Raw genomic sequence first — 23,331 nt, 5'->3', positions numbered from 1 at the left:
CGAAATTAAAAGATGCCTGCTTCTTGGGAGGAAAGCAATGACAAACCTAGACAGCATCTTAAAAAGCAGAGACATCACCTTGCCAACAACGGTCTGTATAGTTAAAGCTATGGTTTTCCCAGTAGTGATATATGGAAGTGAGAGCTGGACCATAAAGAAGGCTGAATGCCGAAGAATTGATGCTTTTGAATTATGGTGCTGGAGGAGACTCTTGAGAGTCCCATGGACTGCAAGAAGATCAAACTTATCCATCCTTACTGAAATCAGCCCTGAGTGCTCACTAGAAGGACAGATCCTGAAGTTGAGGCTCCAAGTACTTTGGCCACCTCATGAGAAGAGAAGACTCCCTAGAAAAGACCCTGATGTTGGGAAAGATGGAGGGCACAAGGAGAAGGGGACGACAGAGGATGAGATGGTTGGACAGTGTTCTCGAAGCTACTAACATGAGTTTGGCCAAACTGCGGGAGGCAGTGAAGGATAGGCGTGCCTGGCATGCTCTGGTCTATGGGGTCACGAAGAGTCGGATATGACTGAACGACAGTACAACAACAACAATTATTTATTAAACTGAGTGTGCTAACAGAAGAGTGTTTATTATGGGATGGGAAATCCCATAGTTTTTAAAGGAAAATCTGTTGCCTTTGGCAAATTTGTATACTACCCTTTATCTGTAGATCTCAGGGCTGTTCACAGCTGTAACTATTTGCTACTAGGTTAATTATTAATAAAAGAAATTGGTATTTATATACCATATACTTAGTATTCAGTGCAATTTCATGATGCGATTTCCCCCCAAGAAAGCACTTTTTTTTTTTTTTTTGGACAGTGGTCTTGTGCAGTGCCCCAAAATGGATGTTTTGGGGTGCCATGCCTGGGAAAAAATGCTTTGGGGGGCATGCAATATCATGGCAACCAAAATTTCTGCATGCCTTGCGATAAAAACCAGGAATATAGTGCCCTGGATTTTGGCTTGAAAATGTTGGAGGGTATGACATGTGTAGGTGAATTGCTCCATTCCAGGCTCGGAAACTTGGAAATACAAACAGAATCCTTACTATCTAGAGGTGCCGTATATTGCATTCACCTGTTTTCTTCTCCTTCCAGTAATGTCTTGTATGTGGCAATCTCAATATCAAGGGCCAGTTTAATATTCATGAGTTCATGATAATCCCTCAAGAGGCCAGCCAATTTGTCCTTGGAATCCTGCAGGCGGTTCTGTAGTTCTTGTTGCTTATCTTGGGCATCTTTAAGAGAATGGTCACCTTGTTTTTCAGTGTCACCAATGGCTGCCTGCAGAGAAGCAACCTGCAAAACATGGGAGAACATTGTCCAAATGTAACACCAATATCACTCCATATTGGAGTCAGTCCCTTTCTGCCTCCAACAGCAATTCTGGGCAACCAGGAATTTCCTAGGGTCTTATCACAGGCTCTTCAATAGCAAGATCACTAAGGGAGGAGAGCTTCCCCAGAAAGTTAATCTGCCTGCCCCTTTTGTTGAACTCCCTACAGAGGAGTGTTGGGTAGGATGCACCCTCAGGTCATGCAAAGTGATGCAAAAACCACCTGATAGGTGAGTTCTTTTCATGGGGGCGAAAGTGACTCCCAATAATGGGGTCATGAAGAGTTGGACACAACTGAATGACTGAACAATACATCTCTCACATTTGTAATGACTGTTATGAATGTGTTCCATGTTTCTTTTCCAGGAAATGCGAATTTCAGAAACACCTTTAAATAGCATATGGTTATGAACCATTAGTGGCACCATAGTTGTGGCCTTCAGTTTGTGAAGGCAGGCCTTAAGGTCTGACACTCCCACCAAACCAGGACTGACTTGGACCAGGGAACACAAGAGCTTCCTTACCTTCTTCTTCTCATTATCTGTCTGCAACTGCATTATCTGTATCACCCGTTTTAGCTCAGTAATTTCATTGTTGTTTTTTTCCAGGTTTGCATGGAACTTGCATCGTTTGTTCTGGAGATCCTCAATCTAATATTCAGAGAGAAGGCAGAAGAGCAGAGGTACAACTTCATGCTTAAATATTGCGAGGGAGGTAGTGATGGCTCCCCCCTCATCTGAGGCAAAAGCTGTTCATATCCAATGACATAAAGGTAAAGGGACCCCTGACCATTAGGTCCAGTCGTGTCTGACTCTGGGGTTGCGGCGCTCATCTCGCTTTACTGGCCGAGGGAGCCGGTGTACAGCTTCCAGGTCATGTGGCCAGCATGACTAAGCCACTTCTGGCGAACCAGAGCAGCACACGGAAACACTGTTTACCTTCCCGCCAGAATGGTATCTATTTATCTACTTGCACTTTGACGTGCTTTCGAACTGCTAGGTTGGCAGGAACAGAGACCGAGCAACGGGAGCTCACCCTGTCGCGGGGATTCGAACCGCCGACCTTCTGTTCGGCAAGCCCTAGGCTCTGTGGTTTAACCCACAGCGCCACCTGCGTGCTATCCAATGACATATTAGAAACTATTCAGAAGGAACCTGGTGGAGATTCAGACTTCAAGATCCTGTGCCTCCACTTATCAATTCACCAGATCAATTCACCTGGCAAAATAACTTTCTGTTGGGCCTTTCTGGTTCTAAGCTTGCAAGCTATGCCAAAACAGTTCTTTGAGGGGTCTGGTTTCTGCCATTGGCCATGCATACTGAAGACACGAGACCCTTGGAGGTATGGCTGACAGTCAACGCAACCTTTGGGCTGAAAAAGGTTAGCTATCCATGTTTTAACCCTACTTCTTGTATATGTGGTGGGAAATCCAAGGAAAATCTAGACTACAATTTAATTTTTTTTTAATTGAGTGTTGGTGTTCATTGTATTTTTATGATTTTTTCCTGTTTGTTAAATCACCCTGGTCATCACACATGAATTTATGGAGCTCAATGTATGGTGAATAACCCCTGAGATATTTAGCTGGATGGATGCCATATATCCAACAGGAAGGTGACTAATTTAAGATGAAATGTCTTTGTGTGGTACAAGTTGTGTTGCGTTATATTTGGAGTAATCTCACTGGAAGTGGCAGCGACACAGTGAAGGTTTGTTGGGAGCAAATGTGGTGGATTTGTAAAAGAACCCACTAACTACTATAATAGCTGACTTCCAAAGGAGAAACTGGTAGGACCCTCGTACCTACGGGACCGCCTCTCCTGGTATGCCCCGTGGAGGACCTTAAGTCCATAAATAGCAACACTCTAGAGGTCCCGGGCCCTAAGGAAGTCAGATTAGCCTCAACCAGAGCCAGGGCCTTTTCAACACTGGCTCCAGCCTGGTGGAATGCTCTGTCTCATGAGACCAGGGCCCTGCAGGATCTAATTTCTTTCCGCAGGGCCTGTAAGAGTTGTTCCGCCTGGCCTTTGGCTTGGAATCAGCCTGACCCCTTCCACCTCTTTCCTTTTCCTTCTGTGATGGAACCCCTTTTTGAGGACTTCCCTGGCTTTTTTCTGGCCCACGTAGGACCAGTCTGGATAGTTGGCCTTGGTGAAGATTTGATGTTTTCTCCCTCCAAACAGTTTTTGATCTGGGCTTCCACTGAAATGAGGCTTCATTTTAAGTTGTATTTTAATCCTATTTTTAAGTTGTATTTTAATCAATTGCTTTTATACCTGATGTTAGCCACCCTGAGCCAGGTCTTGGCCAGGGAGGGTGGGGGTATAAATAATATTTATTTATTATTAATTTTATTATGTTATTATGCTCCTAAGACTTGCTTGGTGAAACAATAAATCTGTGGAATTTGCTGCCAAGGAGTGTGGTGGAGTCTCCTTCTTTGGAGGTCTTTAAGCAGAGGCTTGGCAGCCATCTGTCAGGAATGCTTTGATGGTGTTTCCTGCTTGGCAGGGGGTTGGACTGGATGGCCCTTGTGGTCTCTTCCAACTCTAGGATTCTATGATTCTATGATTAACTGAAGAGTAATATATGGCTTTAGATGATCAAAATGTGGACTTTATGGAACTTGCCGATTTGACAGCGAAACTGCAGGACTGGAAGGAAGAAGCGGTGCAGGAAGGAAGAGTGGAACAAGTTTAAATTTTATTTAAAGAAATATTGTAATATATGAATTTTGAAACTCTAAGGAAGTATTAGGGGTTCCTGGGAAAATTGGGGAGCAAAGAAAATAATGAGATATAGAGGATAATGGTATATGAAAATAAGTTAAGGATAGTAAGGATATAGGATAAAGTTATTAGAGGTAAAAATTAGAGGTTTAAGTAATTGAAATAGAGAGTAAAAAGGAAGGTGAAATTGTGTAAAAGAAAGATTTATATGGGAAACCAGGAGGGAGTGGTTGGAGGAAGCCCAACAAAGATGTGAGAGAGAAATTGAGATAAATCTTAGATTAGTGTAGCGTTCTGTTTTATGTATTGTATTATCGTTGTGATGTGTTGTTGTTTTCTTGTTATGTATGTCTAGTTTTTTAAAAATCAATAAATATGATAATTAAAAAGATGATCAAAATGTGGACTTGGCAGTCATTTCATTGCACTGATTTTAACAAATGGATAGAACAGCAGAGCTTTTTCTATTTATTGAGAAATCTGAGAGCTAGAAGTCGGCAAGCAAGGATGTGAAAATCGAATTGCTGAAAATCTAGGGTCTGGTTCCATTGTTTTCTGATTACCGGTATCTAGATTCCTTAAAAAAAAGGAGAAGAAGAAGAGTGCTGCTGGGATTCTGAAATAGCAGAATTCTGAATCTATTTCACCATCTCAACCCGTTCCATGTCTCTTGGTCATACCTGGCTCTTGTAAAAGATGTTAGCTTCTTCTTTGCTTCTTAGTGCGATGCTCTGATACCATCTTTCAATGTGCTGGATCAGGGCATCCATGTCCAGGCCTCTGCTGTTGTCCATGCTGACAACTACAGATGTATCATAAAGTTGACAGTCCAGCACAGTGCGTTCCTGCAGGTAACACAGAATTTGAGTGACATCTTAGTGCCCAGCAGTAGAGAAAGCAACAGCGAACTATAATAATAATAATAATAATAATAATAATAATAATAATAATAATAATAATAAATTTATACCCCACCCATCTGGCTGGGTATCCCCCAGCCACTCTGGGCAGCTTACAGCACATTAAAAAATTGTAAAACTATCCCGAGGTACAGGACCAAGGCTAACTTATGTGTCTTGTTTGCAGCAATTGATGAGATTCACATATCATTTTGTTGAGCACCACACATTTAAAACACCTCCCCCCCAAAATTGTGGAAACTGTAGTTTTTTAAGGGTGCTGGGAATTGTAGCTGTGGGGGGTAAACTCCCGCATCCAGTATTCTATCTGAAAAGATAGTCACACAGATCTAAACACTGTGTTCCAAAGCTTAGAACAAAAATCCAGCAGAACCAGTAGGACCCCTGTGTTGAAATGAATAGCATTTCCTATAGAAGGAAAGGATCGAGATCCATAGCTCAGTGATAGGGCCGCTATTGGGCATGCAAAAGGTCCATGGTTCAATTCTTGGCATCTGTCCAAGTAAAGCTGGGAAAAACTATCCAAAGGAGCTACTGCCAGTCAGTGTAGGCAATGCAGAGCCAAATAGAGTTGTAGAATTGGAAGGGACCCTAAGGATCATCTAGTCCAACCCCCTGCAATGCAGGAATATACAGCTGCCCCATACAGGGATTGAACCTGCAACCTTGACGTTATCAGCAACATGCTCTAACCAACTGAGCTATCCATGCTGCACTAAGTGGACCAAGGGTCTGGCTAAGTATAAGGCAGTTTTCCTTTTTTCATTATTAATTTTTTTAGGGTTTTTACAATTTAAAGCACAAAACATTACATGGTTACATTTTTTCATGCTCCCCCCTCTCCCACCAAGGGAAGCAAATATCCAAGCCCCCCTCTCACAGGAGCACTTACAATGCCTTTTCAAATTTAACCGATTAACTTGTAAAAATCATTGCTTAGGCCTGGCCCTTTTCCTGGGCCAGACATTCTTACTTTTCTTAATTTCATCGTCAATTGACTTCCTCTGATCCCCCCCCATTGAATTCAAAATCAAACCTAATTCCCAGTTTTCCAATTCATCCTCCATTCTACTTTTACACACTATAACTTTCCTCCTTGTCACTTTTAAACATATTTATTCATCAAACTTAATTACTTATAGTTTTAGCTCAACCTCGGCCTCTAAATACCTCTGAACTCTTCTAAGACCTTTATTAAAATTTTCAATATTCAAACAAATTTTATATAACTAAATTTTCCTTTCCCCCCTCCCTTTCCCTCCCTCCGGTCTCGAAAATTTGGCTAGTAGCTCTTAACATTTTCCATTACTGCAATATCCATATCCATCTGTCAAAACCATAAAAAAGAGAAAAATACCCATAAGCATGTCCAATTTTTTAAGGCAGCTTTCCATTGCTACACAAGAATCAAGTCTGTTTTATCTGACACTGGAAATAATGGCAATGGCGTCACATCCTAGGGCTGAGGGGTGCCTGATTTCCCGAAGATGCACAATTAAAATATCTGAATTGAGGGGTAAGAGCAGCTTTTTATGCTGCAATTTATCTTAACAGACCTCTGCAAAGAAAGCTCTCAGGAATTCTACAGTCTCTTTCAGCAGCTCCTTCTTCATTTCCAGTTCCTTCTGATGTTCATATGCAGCATCAACTTTCTAGGGGAGAAAACCTGAGATTTAATTCTTATGCCATTCCAAAGCCAACACTATTTATTTATTTTATAGCATTTATACGCCACTTAATATTTAAGAGTTTCCCACACACACTGAAATACATGTTGGTAACATGTATCCATCCATACAAGTGTATATGCTTAGGCTGAGTTCCCTGCAATTTCAGAGTTCCAAATGGAGCCCTTTCACCATGCTTTTCAAAAAGACCATACAATTCATGATTATACGGATCTCCATATAATGGCTCCTTAATGCATTGATACACCCAGAAAGAGGTTATCCAGGTATGTACTTTACTAGGACATCTGTGTTTATCAAATGCCTTTTCTTCCAATGAAATGAGGCTGGCTGCTTGTTACATGTATCTTCATCTCTTGAAGACATCAGCTTCAAGTGGCAATGAGAAATCAAGTGATGTACATTGTTTTGGCCCTCCATTTCTCCATGCTGATACATTTTTGCAGTTCAATAGGAATGTTCGGTCTTCCAGATCAGCACTGTGTTCATGCTGAATTATGGCAGGCTACATCATTCCCTTTGAATTATGCTGCTGGAGGAGACTCTTGAGAGTCCCATGGACTGCAAAAAGATCAAATTTATCCATCCTTAAAGAAATCAGCCCTGAGTGCTCACTGGGAGGACAGATCCTGAAGTTGTGGCTCCAGTACTTTGGCCACCTCATGAGAAGAGACCCTGATGTTGGGAAAGATGGAGGGCGCAAGGAGAAGGGGACGACAGAGGATGAGGTGGTTGGACAGTGTTCTCGAAGCGACTAGCATGAGTTTGGCCAAACTGCAGGAGGCAGTGGAGGATAGGGGTGCCTGGCGTGCTCTGGTGTATGGGGTCACGAAGAGTCGGACACAACTGAACGACTGAACAACAACAACAACACATCATTCCCTTTAGTGGAGCAATTTCCCCATCTCTCCTACTACCTCTCCCACCAATTTGGAACAAGAAACAACTGCCCCCCAAAGCACCCTATAGTACAGGGTGGGGAACCTGTGTACTATAGCTGTAGAACTACAGTTTCCATAATCCCTGACCATTGACTGGCTGCAACTGATGGAAGCTAAAGTCCAAGAAAAAATGGAGGACTGCAGTGGCTTTAGGAATTGCTCCTTAGGACCTCTTCCCACATTTATGTTTTTAAAATGCCGATAATAATGTTCTTTTAAATGTGTACACGTAAAAAAATGTAACAGAGGGCTCATCCACACTAATTTTCCTTTGCACTTTCTAGGCACAGGTCTATGGTTTTCTGGACCACGTCTGAATGCTTCTTCTCCCTCCCCCCTGGAATTTGTGGGAAACTCAAATTGCCATTTTTTATTCTGATTCAACATTGAAGAGCAGGTTTTCCTGGGGAAAGTGCACTTGGATCAGGAAATTGTAGCTCTGTACCTAGAAAGCAGGGAGCAAAAGGTAAGTGTGACTGAGCCGAGAGATGTGCATCACAACCTGGGATTGACTGCAGTTCCTTGCTGATGATCAATGCCCCCAGTTGCCTTTAAATTAAATTAAAATTAAAATTAAAATGTGTAAATCTAGAAACCCCCGCTGTATTCCTCATTTTGTGCTGGCATGCGTATTTTACTGTGCAGGCCTACCTAAATCACTCACCTGCTTGAGCAAGACAAACTCGTTTTCTGTATTTGTTCGTCTGTTCAGCTCTTCTTCATATCTTGCAGGATTTGAGATGGGAGAGAGAGAGAAAGAGGATGAAAGAGAAACAATTTATCCAAACAGTTCAGTTCAGTTCAGTTTTATTACAGCAAGCGCCAGCAATACAAAACAACAAAACTCCAATCAAAAGACGAGCAACATCATCACAGGAGGACAAAATCCAAAAGGCCAGAGAAAAAATAGCACTAAAAGAATTTATAGTATATTATTCAATAAAGAGATTTAGGTTTTCTAATAGCTAGGGTGCAAAATTTGGCCACAGCATAAGATACTGAGCTCGAAGAGTCTTCTATAAGGAATTTACGTAAAATTCCGGGAGAAAATTCCAAATAATATTTCAAGGGTATAAGTTTTGATTAAAGGGGTAGTATCAGACGAGATCGCTCTTCACTATAAAGTTCACAAAATGGAAGAATGTGAGTAACAGATTCCACCTTATTGGCCATGCATGGACAAAGACGCTCATGAATTGGTACCCGCAAGAATTTGCCGTGCAATACAGCTGTAGGCATCGCCTCAAATCGGGCTCTAGAGAAAGCCCATCTGTATGATTCATAAGTGATATTGGTTTATCCAAACACAATAAGCAAGCATGGATTACACTTAACCACATGTACAAAGCCCCAATGGTCATTTGATGTAAAGAAAAGCAGTTCAGGATGGGGGGATTTTGAGCCAAGAAACAGCAGGGACCCCACAGTGTTGCAGAAGCAATTAAACATGTCTGTAACTCTGCACGGGACGGGGTGGGGGGGAGGAGGAGGAGCTTGGGGATGTTATTTTTAGTGGCTGGACTGGCATGAAAGGGGTTAAGCACTTTTGACCTCTTCTTCTGTCAATCCTCCTGTCAAAATTGCCCCCTCCTGAAACCAAAACAAAGCCTAACAACCAGTCACGTAGTCTTCATGACATGCATTTTCATGCAACACATAATTAAAATGTGACAGGAACCATTAATCCTGTGCTGCAGAAACCAGGATGAAAAGAAGAAGGAAATGGAAACAGAACAAATTATATCACATTTTCCAAGATTGTACTTGCCGGTTTTGAATGTCAGTGTTTCAGGGGAAAAGAACATACATGCATTTAAGTTTAGTTAAAACACCGCAGGACTAGCAGAACTATTTGGTCAATGATAGGTTTGAGGATTGCACTACCTTGCAAAAGTACAAATGCCTTGGGTGGCGCTATGGAGAGGGAAGGTTGAAGCTATGGTAGGTTTCAGCCTGGCTTCTGACATGCTTTAGATGTTAAATGGCAGGCGAAGGGCTGTTGCCCAAACTGAAAATGCCACATCCCATTCTCTCCCGTACTTTCCAGCAATGCTTAACCACCTTCACCTGTTAACAACATGAAGGTAGTGCCATCCGTTGAAGGAGCTATGCCACTTTTCCAGCTCTGAGACCTCCCCCCCCCCCCCAATAAATTTTATTAAATTTTCAAACCTTAAAACACAGACAATCCAAACAAACATCACAATAACAAAAATTATACAAAAATACGCAATATAAAAAACCCAAAAAAGATACACAAATACAAAAAACAAAAACAAAAACACCTATAATAACTATAATCATTCTATTCCTTAACATTGTTAGTTGACTTCCTCACACCCTCTCCTTCTGCGTTCACTGTTTAACATCGTTAGTAGGTTCTTAACATTATATAATCATCAATTACCTCTAATCTTATTCTAAATCTATTTTCCTTATCACTTCCCTTTTTTTGCCATGTTTCTAGGCACAGGTCTGGGCTTTCCAGGTTTGTGTCAGACTTTGTCCCAATGCTTCCTCCCAGGAAAACCCCCACATTTTACCACTGAATCAGAGCAAACAACAAGCAGGTTTTCCACAGAGCCAGAAACTAAGCTAGCGGCATGGCCTCGCTGTTCCTTCAATATTTGAAGCCCACTTCACATGGGTATTCCATGCCATGTTGGGGGGAAATAGCATGATGTTATCATGTGGCAAATTCCCGGCGGTTCATAGGAAGCAGCCATTGCATTGGAATGGGAAGTGGGAGGTAATCACAGGGTCCTCATGTCACATGTTTAATTTCATGTGACTGGAGAGAGACAGGTAAGAGATGCGGGGCTGTTGTTTTCAGCCATAACATCTAGTTCTGGCTAGGAATGGACAGAAAGCACAATTCTACTTACGTTGTTTTATTGCATTCATGTCCTGCTATTTCTCCAAGTAGCTCAAAGTTCTTCTTCTCATTTAATCCCCTTAAAGGTAAAGGTAAAGGTACCCCTGACCGTTAGGTCCAGTCGCGGACGACTGTGGGGTTGCGCGCTCATCTCGCTCTATAGGCCGAAGGAGCCAGCGTTTGTCCGTAGACAGCTTCCGGGTCATGTGGCCAGCATGACTAAGCCGCTTCTGGCAAACCAGAGCAGCGCACGGAAACGCCGTTTACCTTCCCACTGGAGTGGTACCTATTTACCTACTTGCACTTGGACATGCTTTCGAGCTTCTAGGTTGTTTAATCGCCTTAACAACCCTGAAAGGAAGTGACTGGCCCAGGGCCGCCCAGCGAGCTTAATGGCTGAGTGGGGGTCTAAACTCCCCTCTCCCCAGTTCATCTGTTGTTTTGGGGTGCACAAATTAGACAGGTTTACCTTAAAATGCAAAGTGAAAGCATTCCCCCCCCCACCGCACTCCTAGTTCTGCGGAGGTCAGGCCATGTAAGGTCTGCCACCACTCTTGGCTCACTAAGTGTAAGGAGCTGGCTGTGCACATGGGCTCTGCCCAGAAAGGTTAACTTACTTGCATCGGTTCTCCTCAACCATGCTCTGTGTTGTTTTATGTTGGTTTTCGAGCTTCTGCTTCTCGCACAACAAACAGTCCAGTTTTTTCCTCAGCTTACTGAGGAAATTTTCACATAAAGGCTTGAGATCTTTCCGAACGGTGGGAACTGTCTGGTTCTGCAGCAGCTTCCATTTGGTGACCAACAACTGGTTCTTTTGTTCCAAGGATCTGACCTGAAATCCAAGCAAGAAAATAAAAGGCCAGTTGCTGTGAAGCTGTTGCAAATTTTGATAGCAAATAATGATCTCTCCCCACATCAAATGGGGGGGGGAGCGAAGTTTGCGTGGTCGCGCGGAGCCCCTTGAGCTCCTAGGTGACACCTGGTAGTTCGGACTGGCTGCGCCTTCCTCCAGGAGGGATACCTGGGGTCTCTGCCTACCCCAGCTAAGTGCCCAATCTCGCCTGAGGGAGGCATTGCCAGGGGATGGGCCAGGTAAGGGGAGGGACTACCTAGCCCACACAATAGAAGGTGTAGCTTGCCAGGAAGCAGCAGTCGGGCTCCAAAGCTTCTCCCACCCCCCACTCCCTCAATTAACGCTTATTTTGCAGGTTAACCTCTTCTCCACAGGTACGCAGGCGCTGCTATGTCAAGGCCGCTGTTGAAGGGCCGGAAAGGAATTTCCCAGCTTTGGCAGGTTTCGCCTTTCCCGTAGCAATTCGTCACAAATTTGGCGGTTTCAGACCTTGGGCGGAATCCTTTAGTCATCTTCCTAAATGGGGGGGGGGCGTGGGGTGGTGCGGCGGCGATACCAGGGTTCCTGTTAAAGGGGTATTGGGGGGACGCATTGACCATACGCTGAGAGGTTGTCATTGCTCTCCTCCACCAGTGGCGGCAAACGGGGGGCGGGGGGGGGGGGCTATCTGCTTGAACATATGTTCTCCAGAGCTACCCCAATCCCCACACATTCTGGATAACCCTGAAGTTTCCCAGATCCCCAGCTGGAGTCTGGGAAAGATAAACGCCCAACACCTGAGCCAGGGCCTCCCTACATCTGAATCTTAATAAAGTTGTGGCCAATTTTAATCCCATAGCACATTGTCTAGTGTCATTATTCCGCTCAGGGGTCACCTGGGGGTTGGGGGACTCCACCTGTCCATGCAAATGCATGAATGAGGCTGCTATGGGATACACGAAATCTTACATTATGGTTCTAAGTGTAATCTAATCCATTTTCCATAGCTGATAATGAAAACACCTCAGCCACACCCTTCTCACCACCTATGGTGTTTTGTAAAATTTCTATACTGCCCTTCATCTGAGGATCACACGGAAATTTAAAATATGAAAACAAAAAATGTGCAACGTAGTAACAAACAGAAACAGTACCCCCTACCCCACCGTTTAAAAGACCATAGATTGTTTAATTAGCCAAAAGCCTGGGAGAAGAGGAATTATTTTGCCTGGCACCGAAGTAAATGTAACAAAGGTGCCAGGCAGGCCTCCCTGTGAAGAGCGTTCCGCAAGCGAGGAGCCACCACAAAAAGGCCTGTATTATCCTGTGTCCACTGTATATTGAATAAAGTATACTGTCTACCCATTTCTGCTTGCATTGCAGCCTCAAGCCAGATCAAAATTGGTCTCCCAAGCCACAGTTAGCCACGAAGGGAAAAGCTGTGGACTTAAAAAAGCTACCCATCCTCTTCATGTTGGGATGTGATCATAGAATCCTAGAAATGTACAGTTGGAAGGGACCCTGAGGGTCACCTAGTCCAACCCCTTGCGATGAGGAATATGCAACTGTCCCACATGGGGATCAAACCTGCAACCTTGGCATTATCAGCACCATGTTCTAACCGACTGAACACCATGTTCTAACCAACTGTGAACGGGCTGTCACAGAGGTTGTACTACTACTACTACTACTACAACAACTACTACTACTAGCGTTAAATTTGCATACCATCCTTCATTCAAAGATGACAGGGTGGTTCACATCATAAAAATACAAAATGAGAACATAAAATACATAATAAATCAGAAACAAACCAATAACCCCCATCCCATATGAGTTTGTAGTGTGGCTATGCTGAAAAATGACATTGTGCTTACATTTTATACACACACACACACACACACACACACACCACTGGACAGCTCTGTCCCGAGAAACCTTGAAACGAAATTTCAAGGCTGCTGGGTTTGCTGCAGTCTAGCAAGGAACAGCACAAGCCTTGTATGGAGAGATGTAAACACCATGGACAGAACGTTTAGCACGCGATCATCCACAAACACAGCGCATTTCAACTGAGTCAATTCACACCTTCTGCTATCAAGTGTACAGGTCTGAATCAGGCCTTATCCTTCAAAGCCTCCAGGCATGATTCAAAATTTGCTCTCTGCAAACATATCACTTGATGTGGCAGCAAAATTAATTTGAACTCTAACTCTGCTTCAAATAGCTGAATGTTCAGCCACATGTGTACACTCCCTTCAGTCATCATCATTAATGGAATCATCTCACCTTGTCAATGAAGCAAGCAAACTGATTGTTGAGGTCCTTTATTTGCTCCTTCTCCCGTGCTTTTACTTGATGGTCATGCGGATCGACCCCCAGGCAGAGAGGTTCCAAGAGATGCTTGTTAATGGAAACCTCGCGGATCCTATCGCTTCTACAGCTGGCGGCAGGACTTGTTGTGCTTCTATGTCCGAAGCCCCTTGCAAGTATGCTGTGGCCCACCACTTGCCCTGCTTCCATATCGTTTCCATAGCTAATTCTCTCGTGGCCCACAGAGCAAGAAATCTGATGTCTTCCACCAAAGTTATGGAAACTTTTGCTGGTGTTTCCCCTACCTGCCAAGCAGGTGGTGACAAAAGGTTGGCAGGTGGAGGCCTCGCTGATTCTGATCCCCCCGCTGCCTCCACCAGAGGAGGCAGAGGTAAAACATCTTCGAGGAGAAGAGGTGAAGAACTGTTGGCTCATCATGTTGGCTCCGTCTGAGAAGGACTCAAAGGACTAGGGGGTGCAAAGAAGGAGAGCAGGAGAAGGAGCTCCTTTGCTGCAAGCTACTCCTTATATGCTGCAGATTAATCAGGCAGACCTTCTGAAATTTGCAGTGGTAATTTAGGATATTACGGGGTTTGCCTTGCCTGGCAGCAAGACATTGACCTCCACAGGCTAAAGGATGAAGTTAAAAAGTGCTAGACAAACAGTAAACAGTGTGGCACAGGAAACACTTTTTTAAAATGGCCTGTTGGCAAATTTTGATTTGGAAGATGTTTTCCTTTATGAACTGATTGGCTACTCTTTTGTCAGAATTAGCACGATACAAGTGAAATTCCTTGGGGGCAAAGGCACTGAAAGAATCTAAAATGCTTCCTTCTTCCTACCTTGGTTTTGAATGCCGATCTCCAAGTTTCCATCTGTGATGGAATGCGCTCGCCATTGTTAAATGGGTGACCTGGACTGTGACAATTGCCAACTGCCATAGGAGCCAACACCTATGCCTCCCATACAATATTTCAGGGAGGTGCCCCCCCCCCCGCAAGTTGATGGGCATTAGCATTCAAATGGTGTGTGTGTGTGTGATCAATTATGTGGGGCGGGGCTTACCTGCCCCCCCATATTATTCAAGCTGGCACCCCTGCCACCTGCACCAGTCATTAATTTGTCTCTATTGGGTTGATGAACATGCTCAGCTGACATGCTCTTTATGTAGGAGGGGGGACCGGCCCATGTGTGCATTGTGTGATGTGGGCACTCTCCACAAAAGCTTGCACATGGGCAAACTGGATTTGCATGACTCACACCATCAAAAGCACTGTGTAGGCGCACAAATTGGGTCCCTCTGTGTTCAGGAACTCCATGGGTCACATACTTCTATGTGACCCATGTGTGATATGGAGGAGAGGTATATGAACTCACTTCCCCAATACGAGTAAACTAGATTTCTTAAGCATGTGAATTATTTCGGACCATTGTTCCATCTAGCTCAGCATTGTCTACACTGACTGGCAGCAGCTCTCAAGGGTTTTAGACAAGGAACATCTCCATCCTTGCCTGAAGACACCAGGGATTGATCTTGGGACCCTCTGCATTCAAAGCAAATGGTCTACCACTGAGGTGTGGAACTCCATCATTGGAAGATTTGGAAAATACAAAGTGGAAGCTATCTACTGCCAATACACAAAACAGACTCCACCTGATTGAATATTTTGTAGGTATTAATTAGTCTGAAGAATATACAGGGGACCAGGCAGAGGGCCTTCTCGGTGGTGGCACCCACCCTGTGGAATGCCCTCCCACCAGATGTCAAAGAGAAAAACAACTACCAGACTTTTAGAAGACATCTGAAGGCAGAGCTGTTTAGGGAATCTTTTAATGTTTAATAGATTATTGCATTTTAATATTCTGTTGGAAGCCGCCCAGAGTGGCTGGGGAAACCCAGCCAGATGGGCAGGGTATAAATAAATTATATTATTATTATTATTATTTCCAGTGGTCCCATTTCTATATCCATAAGGAGAGCAGGTAGGGCTATGCAAACAAAATCTTGTTCAACAGGTAGTATTTGTGCCAGTGCCAATCAGTTTTTTGGCAGAGAGGGAACAACAGGGTGAATTGAACCCAGCACTCACTTTCAGAAACTTCCAGCCTGTGCTATCACCATTTTACCCTTGCAGCAACTCTGTGTGATTGGTTAGGCTGAGAGACAGTGAGTGGCCCAAAGTCACCCAGTGAACTTCATGGCTGAGTGGGGATTTGAACTCTGGTCTCCCAGGTCGTAGCCTTACAAGGTGACCCCTATGCCACACTGGCTGCAAAGACACAGCCCTGATAGCTGGTTTGGGGGAGAATCATACATACAGGATTCAAGCACTGAAACCTGTTTTTGTGTGCTATTATATGGATCAGGCACAGAACAGTGTGAAAACAGCACCTTTATTTCTATAGAACTTTATTTTCTCCCTTTCATTTTTAGATAGCCATAGAAAAACACACAAAGTGCCCCAGATTTCCCTTACTTTTCTGAACAACCTCTGCATGTATAATTTTTCATAAACAAGTAAACCATTCCGATGCACATTTTAGCAGTTGGCAAATATCTGGACACATTAATGAATGAGAACTTGGGTTTCATGCATCATACTATACATGTTCAGCATTAGTTGTGTGTGTTATTCAGTTGTGTATAAACAATGGCAAGCACACTCCGGCCCACCGCGGTGTCTGCGGGACCGTGAACCAGCCCAAGCCACAAAAACTTTGCTGACCCCTGGTCTACCTCATAACAATCATCACAAGTTTGTGAGGTTAGGCATCGGGAAATCCCAAAGAAGGCTGATCGCCGAAAAATTGATGCTTTTGAATTATGGTGCTGGAGGAGACTCTTGAGAGTCCCATGGACTGCAAGAAGATCATACTTATCCATCCTTAAAGAAATCAGGCCTGAGTGCTCACTGGAAGGGCAGATCCTGAAGTTGAGGCTCCAATATTTTGGCCACCTCATGAGAAGAGAAGACTCCCTGAAAAAGACCCTGATGTTGGGAAAGATGGAGGGCACAAGGAGAAGGGGACGACAGAGGATGAGATGGTTGGACAGTGTTCTCGAAGCGACTGGCATGAGTTTGGCCAAACTGCGGGAGGCAGTGGAGGATAGGGGTGCCTGCCATGCTCTGGTCCATGGGGTCACGAAGAGTCGGACATGACTGAACGACTGAACAACAACAATCCTTAGTCATGGCTGGAGGGGAGGTTGTAGCCTCTGCCTGCCCCTCCTTGGTTAAGGGATCCTTGGGGAGTTGCTTCTGTCCGATGCCGAGATGGAGACTAGGGCCATAGAACTCCTCCATTGGGGAACCCTTGGGGGGGTACCTCTATTTGATGTTGCAGGTTACCTTTAGATACACTCCCAGCGACTCAAGAGATACTGACGGTTGAAGAATGGCAAATGAAGATGATGGACTTTATGGAACTTGCCAAACTGACAGCGAGACTAAATGACCAGGAAGAGGAATCGGTGTAGGAAGAATGGGGGAAAAAATTAAATGTTATTTGAAAAAATATTGTTTTATTTAATTTTTGTATACCTTAGGGAAGTGCTTATAGGTAATCAGTAATGATGTTGGGAATGAATTTTATATTATAGAAGGTTAGAAAGAAGTGATGAGAAACGTATTTGAAAATAAGAAATTGCCAATGTAGATTGACATTGCATTTCAGAAGGAAGAGACCGAGGGAAGTCACCCTCAAAATGTGAGAGGAAATCTGAAAAGAATGTACAGGTGAAACTCAAAAAATTAGAATATCATTGAAAGGTTCATTTCTTTCAGTAATTCAACTTAAAAGGTGAAATTAATATGTGAGATAGACTCATGACATGCAAAGCGAGATATGTCAAGCCTTTATTTGCTTTAATTGTGATGATTATGGCGTACAGCTGATGAGAACCCCAAATTAACAATCTCAACTTGGGGGTTTTCATCAGTTGTACACCATAATCATCACAATTATAACAAATAAAGGCTTCACATATCTCACTTTGCATGTCATGAGTCTATCTCATATATTAAACTCTAGTAGCTAATGAAAACAATTGCTTACATAAATGGACTTTTCCATGGTATTCTAATTTTTCGAGTTTCACCTGTATAAGAAATTCTTATGTTTGTATGTATTTGTATTTGTTATGTTTTGTTTTTATTATGTTGACAAAATGAATAGAAATATATTATTATTATTATTATTATTATTATTATTATTATTATTATTATTATTATTTAAATAAGATACACTCCCAGCAGACAGGGAGGCTTCACCCAATGCCTGTCCAACAAAGTTGTAGCCTCATTGAACCCCCAAACCTATATTCTGCTGTCATGTCTGGTTATTTCATCGCGACTGGATCACGGGGCCTTGGCACACAAAACTACTGTACCTTACAGACCCAAAACCTGCCAGTCGTGCAGGTGATGGCAACCTGAAGTTTTGGTCATTCACACCAGCATGCCCCGTGGAACCATAGTAGAAGGGGTGGGGGGGGGCAGAACATCGTGAAGAAATCGCAGCTGCATCTATTGCAATTAAGTTGCATTGAAGGAATGATCTTCAAAAATAAACGTTAGCAAACTTAGTTCCGCCGCAGCAAATTATATATGTATTTGTGCGTGTGATTTAAATACAATGACAAGGATTTTAGATACTTTCATAAAACAGATGAAGGAGTAGCTGTGGAGAGAAAGATGAATGAATGAATGTGTGCTCTGTGACTGATGCTCTGCAAATGCCACTTTTAAGCGACACATGTTAATTAGTATAATAATATATTTCTTTTGACACTTAGCACCTTCAATATACGAAGCGAATATGAATTAATGTTTGCAATGACCCTTTGAAGTACTGTAAACAAGTAATTTACCCCCTGCTGAAGGAACAGGGGAACAAGGAATGTTAATTAAAATGCTTGGAGGAAACTTGACACTTGACACTGACATACAAATGTTCGTGCAAATAGCTTGGCCGCATCCCTCCTCCTTTTCAGGCAATGGTCCCCTTCAAACCACCTGTTCACAACTAAGGATCATCGCTTGCCTGATGCAAAGGCAAACCTGGGTTTTCCATGGACTGTATACTCCACAAGAAGTGACAGACAGTGGAACCTCCATGGACAGTGTTTCTGTACAGCCTTCATGCTTGCAAACATGCATTTGTTGTGATCACACTTTACATTTTTAGGCGTATACTTAAAGAAAGATGAACACCTAGAAAATGTAATTTGTAAAGTGGTCCTTCAGGTGTCAGATTAGACAGTAACTACTATTGTTCTGCACTGTGGTTATAGCTGCTTAAAGAGAAATAACACTATACAAACAGTTCCTGACGTTGTCCAGCTGCCAAGGCCAGGCATGCATAGCCCTTTTCAGATAATGAGCAAGAGGGCGGATAATCTGGTGAAGTGTTGTGCAGGTCACCTTTCCTATTTTCCCTACCCCAAAGAGCTGACTGGCATGATTGCCGATCAGGCCAGGGCTACCCACGCACAGCAATTGCTACGGTGCTTGCATGAAGCTGGATCACCAGGGGCTTCATTCTGCATGGTGCGCCTCCAGTAAGCACTATGCATGCAAGGTCTGCCCCACGAGTTGAAGGATACTCCATGATGTATGCGGTGGGGATGCTCGGCTATGTGTGCAGAACATCTGTGAATCTCTCTAATTTATATCCCACCCAGTGGTGTAGCGAGGGCGGGGCGTTGGGGGCGGTCCGCCCCATGTTCCAGCCTGGGGAGGGTGACACTCTGCACCCCCCCCCCACGAGTGCGACTCCCAAGCCACCGCCCAACAGCCCTTCCACATAAGCAGCTGCCACATGGAAGGGGTGCTGGGCAGCGGCTTGGGAGTCTATGTGGACTGCGCATGTCCACAGCAGTCTTTGTCTTGTAAAAGACAAAAAATTCCGGCCATTCCTCCATAATGGAGTTGCTCACTCTGGCTCTCACCCCACTTCCCTCTTTCCTAGCAGCACCTGACCCTATGGAGCCCCCCCCCCCCCGGTGGTTAAATGTCTCTGAGTTCATTGCTCTTGCACCCTTAAGTAATGTTGTGTTCTAGGAGACAGCGGGTCATCTATGCTGTCTAATGAATTGTCGGCTGCCTAGGCTATCTACCCAGGTGCTTCTTCTATCACTTCGTAACTTGGCAGCTTGCCAGTCTCTGTCTTGTTATCTCCCTCATAGGTAAAGGTAAAAGGACCCCTGACCATTAGGTCCAGTCGCAGATGACTCTGGGGTTCCAGTGCTCATCTCGCTTTATTGGCCGAGGAAGCCGGTGTACAGCTTCCGGGTCATGTGGCCAGCATGACTAAGCCACTTCTGGCGAACCAGAGCAGCGCACGGAAACGCCGTTTACCTTCCCGCCTGAGTGGTACCTATTTATCTATTTGCACTTTGACGTGCTTTCGAACTGCTAGGTTGGCAGGAGCTGGGAGCGAGCAACGGGCGCTCACCCTGTTGCGGGGATTCGAACCGCCGACCTTCTGATTGGCAAACACTAGGTTCAGTGGTTTAGACCACTGTGCCACCCGCGCTCATAGTAATTCAAACTGGCCTCCCTCCTCCCTGTCAGCTACAGGAGAAGGGGGAGGTGATCTCCACCATTCTTCTTCCTCTTCATTCCAGTCCCTGACACCCTCATATTTTAGGTCAGGGTGGAAAATAAATACTTCTGTAAAAAAAGCCTCGTTCCGGGCCCAGTAAACGCCTTTGCCCGTTGGCGCTGTGATCCATAGATTGCAGCAAAATACTGGGCAAGGTTTTGTATTCTGTGTCGGGCTGCTTTGTACAGACAGCAGAGCTCACAGGACTCAATTTGCCCAGTGGGCAACCACTGAGGTGCCCGCCAGGTTCAATCTCCAAGATCCCCAGGTGGGACTCCTCTCTGATCCCCTGGAGAGTTGCTCCCAGTCCGTGTAGACCAGTGATGGCCAAACATGACTCTCCAGTTGTTTTGGGACTACAGTTCCCATCATCCCTGACCACTGGTCCTGTTAGCTAGGGACGATGGGAGTTGTAGTCCCAAAACAGATGGAGGCCCAAGTTTGGCCATCACTGGCAATACTGAGTTAGATGGACCAGTGGTCTGACTCAGTAAAAGGCAGCTTCCTACGTGTAGACTGGAGCACTGCACACGTTTGGATCATGACTGTGAGCTTCAGAACAATGTCCCTGCAAATATTTTAGCATTAAATGCTAGGATTCCCCACCCCACCTTTTCATCACTCAGCATCTTGCACTTTTAATACGGGCAATTTTAGAATTTGATTATTTGATCTGATTTCTCAGTTGGACAGATGCACATCTGACAGACACACTCCAGTCTCAGGTGCAAATTCAACGCACGCCGGCAACTTGTAAATATAATATCAGGAGAATAGCTACTGTAACTACCTAATTAATAGTTTCAGACGCTATTCTCCCTAATTTGTATTTACAGGTTGATGTAAGTACCTGAGCTGGAGAGTATAAACAAAGTGTGTTAGTCATCGCTGGAAGAAAGTACATACAATTTGCCTTCCTGAGCCAAATCCCACATTCAGGGCTTACTTCAGGGGTGGTAGAGTATATGTGTACAACTTCCTTCAATGAAAGGTCACTTCTGCCAGCTTGGTTTCCAAAGCAATTGTGTAGGACCTTTCTGGGCTCTTGAGCGCAGGATCATGAACACAAAGAGGCAAGACGCCATGCAGGATACAACAGGTTTATTTTGGACTGCATATGCGGGGCAAAAGGTGCAGGGCAATAAACTCGCCAACTGCACATCTAGGAAGCGGTGTGCACGTCCTTTTATACATGACTATAGGAATTCGAAACTTATTCATAATTAGCTCACATGTTTTACAAGAAATCACGTGTTTTCTGGGAAATCAAAACCTTTCAGCCTATTTTTGACTCATTAAACTAGCTGCATTGTTCTCTCGCCACCTCTAGCAAGGCCATTGCGATAAGGAAGCGTCCTGTCTATTTCTCCAGCCAAGGCTCAGGGGCCTCCTGTCCCGCCAACTTTATGAGTAACAATATGCCAATTAAGAACTGCTTTTACAGATCAAGGTATACAGAGAAGACTTAAAATCCAAGAAAGCTTTACAGAAAAAGCATAATAAAAAGAGCTTAGAAAATAAATTTAAAAATAAAACTCTTTTCCTTCAATTGAAGGAAAGCATTTTCACTTGTGGATATTAGTCTCCATCTTTTTAACCTTGTCTGCCATTCTCTGTTACACATACACACACTTTTCTGGACACTAAGCAGTGCAAAGGATTCCTTCTGAACTTGCAGCTTCCAGGACACTTTGGCCCATCCCTTTCCAAACACATACAACAAATAGTTAGTGTTAAGTATAGGGTACATGGCATTAGACAGGGACAGCCCAATACATTTTGGCACCTGAGGCAGACCCCAAAATGGTGCCTCCTTCCCCGTCAGGTTAAGAAAGGGTGAGGGAAGATCCTCATAAGGAACAAGGAGTGTGATAACTTTCCTCATAACACAACATTTTACAATTCCCATGGTTGGGACTGATGGGAGTTGCAGTCCAAAACATCTGGAGGGCACCAGGTGGGGGGGAAACTGATTTAAAATCGGCAGGTGTTTCTGAAGACTTATGGAAAGCTAAGCTGTAATTATAATAGGATAGCAAGTGCTGCTGGGCCCCAGGGATGTTTCACCACAGATTTTTACAAACCTTCATTAGTACCTCATCTTAGTGGTAAGCTGTGCTATGAAGGTCTTAAAGCCAGTCTGTATAGTGACATTTCCACAGGACAATTGTTTACTTAGGTTTGCCTTTTCATAAATATCTGCATCTGCACATGTATGCATGTGAATATAAATGACATGAAGTGGAAGGTTTTTTCCTTCTTTCAACATAAAATGTTGGGTTCCCCCCCCCCCACTTTACTCTACGATGGTATGAAATTTGTCTCTGTGGAAATGAACCTTTCTCTCTTCACATGAGAGGGTTATGTTCACACTAATTGCACCAGTTGGGATATCTTTCTGCTACACTCATGAGTGTAAAGGAGACTGATCACCGAAGAATTGATGCTTTTGAATTATGGTGCAGGAGGAGACTCTTGAGAGTCCCATGGACTGCAAGAGGATCAAATTTATCCATCCTTAAAGAAACCAGCCCTGAGTGCTCACTGGAAGGACAGATCCTGAAGTTGAGGCTCCAGTATTTTGGCCACCTCATGAGAAGAGAAGACTCCCTAGAAAAGACCCTGATGTTGGGAAAGATGGAGGGCACAAAGAGAAGGGATGACAGAGGACAAGATGGTTGGACACTGTTCTTGAAGCTACTAACATGAGTTTGGCCAAACTGCGGGAGGCAGTGGAGGATAGGGGTGCCTGGCGTGCTCTGGTCCATGTGGTCACGAAGAGTCGGACACGACTGAACGACTGAACAACAACACTATTTCCTGTCAAATGCTTATGCCCCATCCCTAGAGTTTGATTGGTCCCCCTATACTACTCTCATGCCTAGAAGGTCGGGCAAGTGACATAATTTGTTGTGGAGCTTCCGCCTTCCCACCCACTAATTTTCTCGTTTGATGCTATTGTGGTTATTACCACCCCATTTCAGAATGTGAATCAGGGAGCTGTTTCCATTGCTATAATTAGGGATGAGTCGAAACTGCTCATGCTGTTCGTTTTGGTTTGTGTTGAAAAGAACCCCCTGCTTTC

General features: G+C 44.0%; 2 protein-coding genes across 2 annotated transcripts; both read right to left on the bottom strand.

The window, feature by feature from the left end:
• Positions 1-1,080: 1,080 nt before the first annotated feature.
• Positions 1,081-10,807, bottom strand: LOC117043014 (keratin, type II cytoskeletal cochleal-like). Its single transcript, XM_033142637.1, has 6 exons — positions 10,794-10,807; positions 8,285-8,345; positions 6,548-6,643; positions 4,752-4,916; positions 1,867-1,992; positions 1,081-1,305 (listed from the first exon to the last, which is right to left on the bottom strand). Exons 1-6 carry the CDS (start codon positions 10,805-10,807, stop codon positions 1,081-1,083), a joined length of 687 nt encoding a protein of 228 aa, XP_032998528.1.
• Positions 10,808-11,108: 301 nt separating this feature from the next.
• LOC117043013 (keratin, type II cytoskeletal 5-like) lies at positions 11,109-14,959 on the bottom strand. The gene is made up of 3 exons (XM_033142636.1): positions 14,903-14,959; positions 13,617-14,108; positions 11,109-11,327 (listed from the first exon to the last, which is right to left on the bottom strand). Exons 1-3 carry the CDS (start codon positions 14,957-14,959, stop codon positions 11,109-11,111), a joined length of 768 nt encoding a protein of 255 aa, XP_032998527.1.
• Positions 14,960-23,331: the final 8,372 nt, after the last annotated feature.

Source organism: Lacerta agilis, chromosome 2, assembly GCF_009819535.1.
Source record: "Lacerta agilis isolate rLacAgi1 chromosome 2, rLacAgi1.pri, whole genome shotgun sequence".
Classification (NCBI taxonomy): Eukaryota; Metazoa; Chordata; class Lepidosauria; order Squamata; family Lacertidae; genus Lacerta; species Lacerta agilis.
Note: the sequence above shows the minus strand (reverse complement) of the source record. Positions and strands in the feature narration are given on the sequence as shown.

Coding starts and splice junctions, on each gene's coding strand:
- LOC117043014 (XM_033142637.1), bottom strand. Junction 6,644..8,284: donor AGTTTGTCTTGCTCAAGCAG/GTGAGTGATTTA, acceptor TTTCTCCCCTAG/AAAGTTGATGCTGCATATGA. Junction 1,306..1,866: donor CAGATAATGAGAAGAAGAAG/GTAAGGAAGCTC, acceptor CATGTTTTGCAG/GTTGCTTCTCTGCAGGCAGC.
- LOC117043013 (XM_033142636.1), bottom strand. CDS start 14,959: ATGGAGTTCCTGAACACAGAGGGACCCAATTTGTGCGCCTACACAGTG. Junction 14,109..14,902: donor CCTACACAGTGCTTTTGATG/GTGTGAGTCATG, acceptor TGCACCCCCTAG/TCCTTTGAGTCCTTCTCAGA. Junction 11,328..13,616: donor TTGCTTGCTTCATTGACAAG/GTGAGATGATTC, acceptor CTTGGATTTCAG/GTCAGATCCTTGGAACAAAA.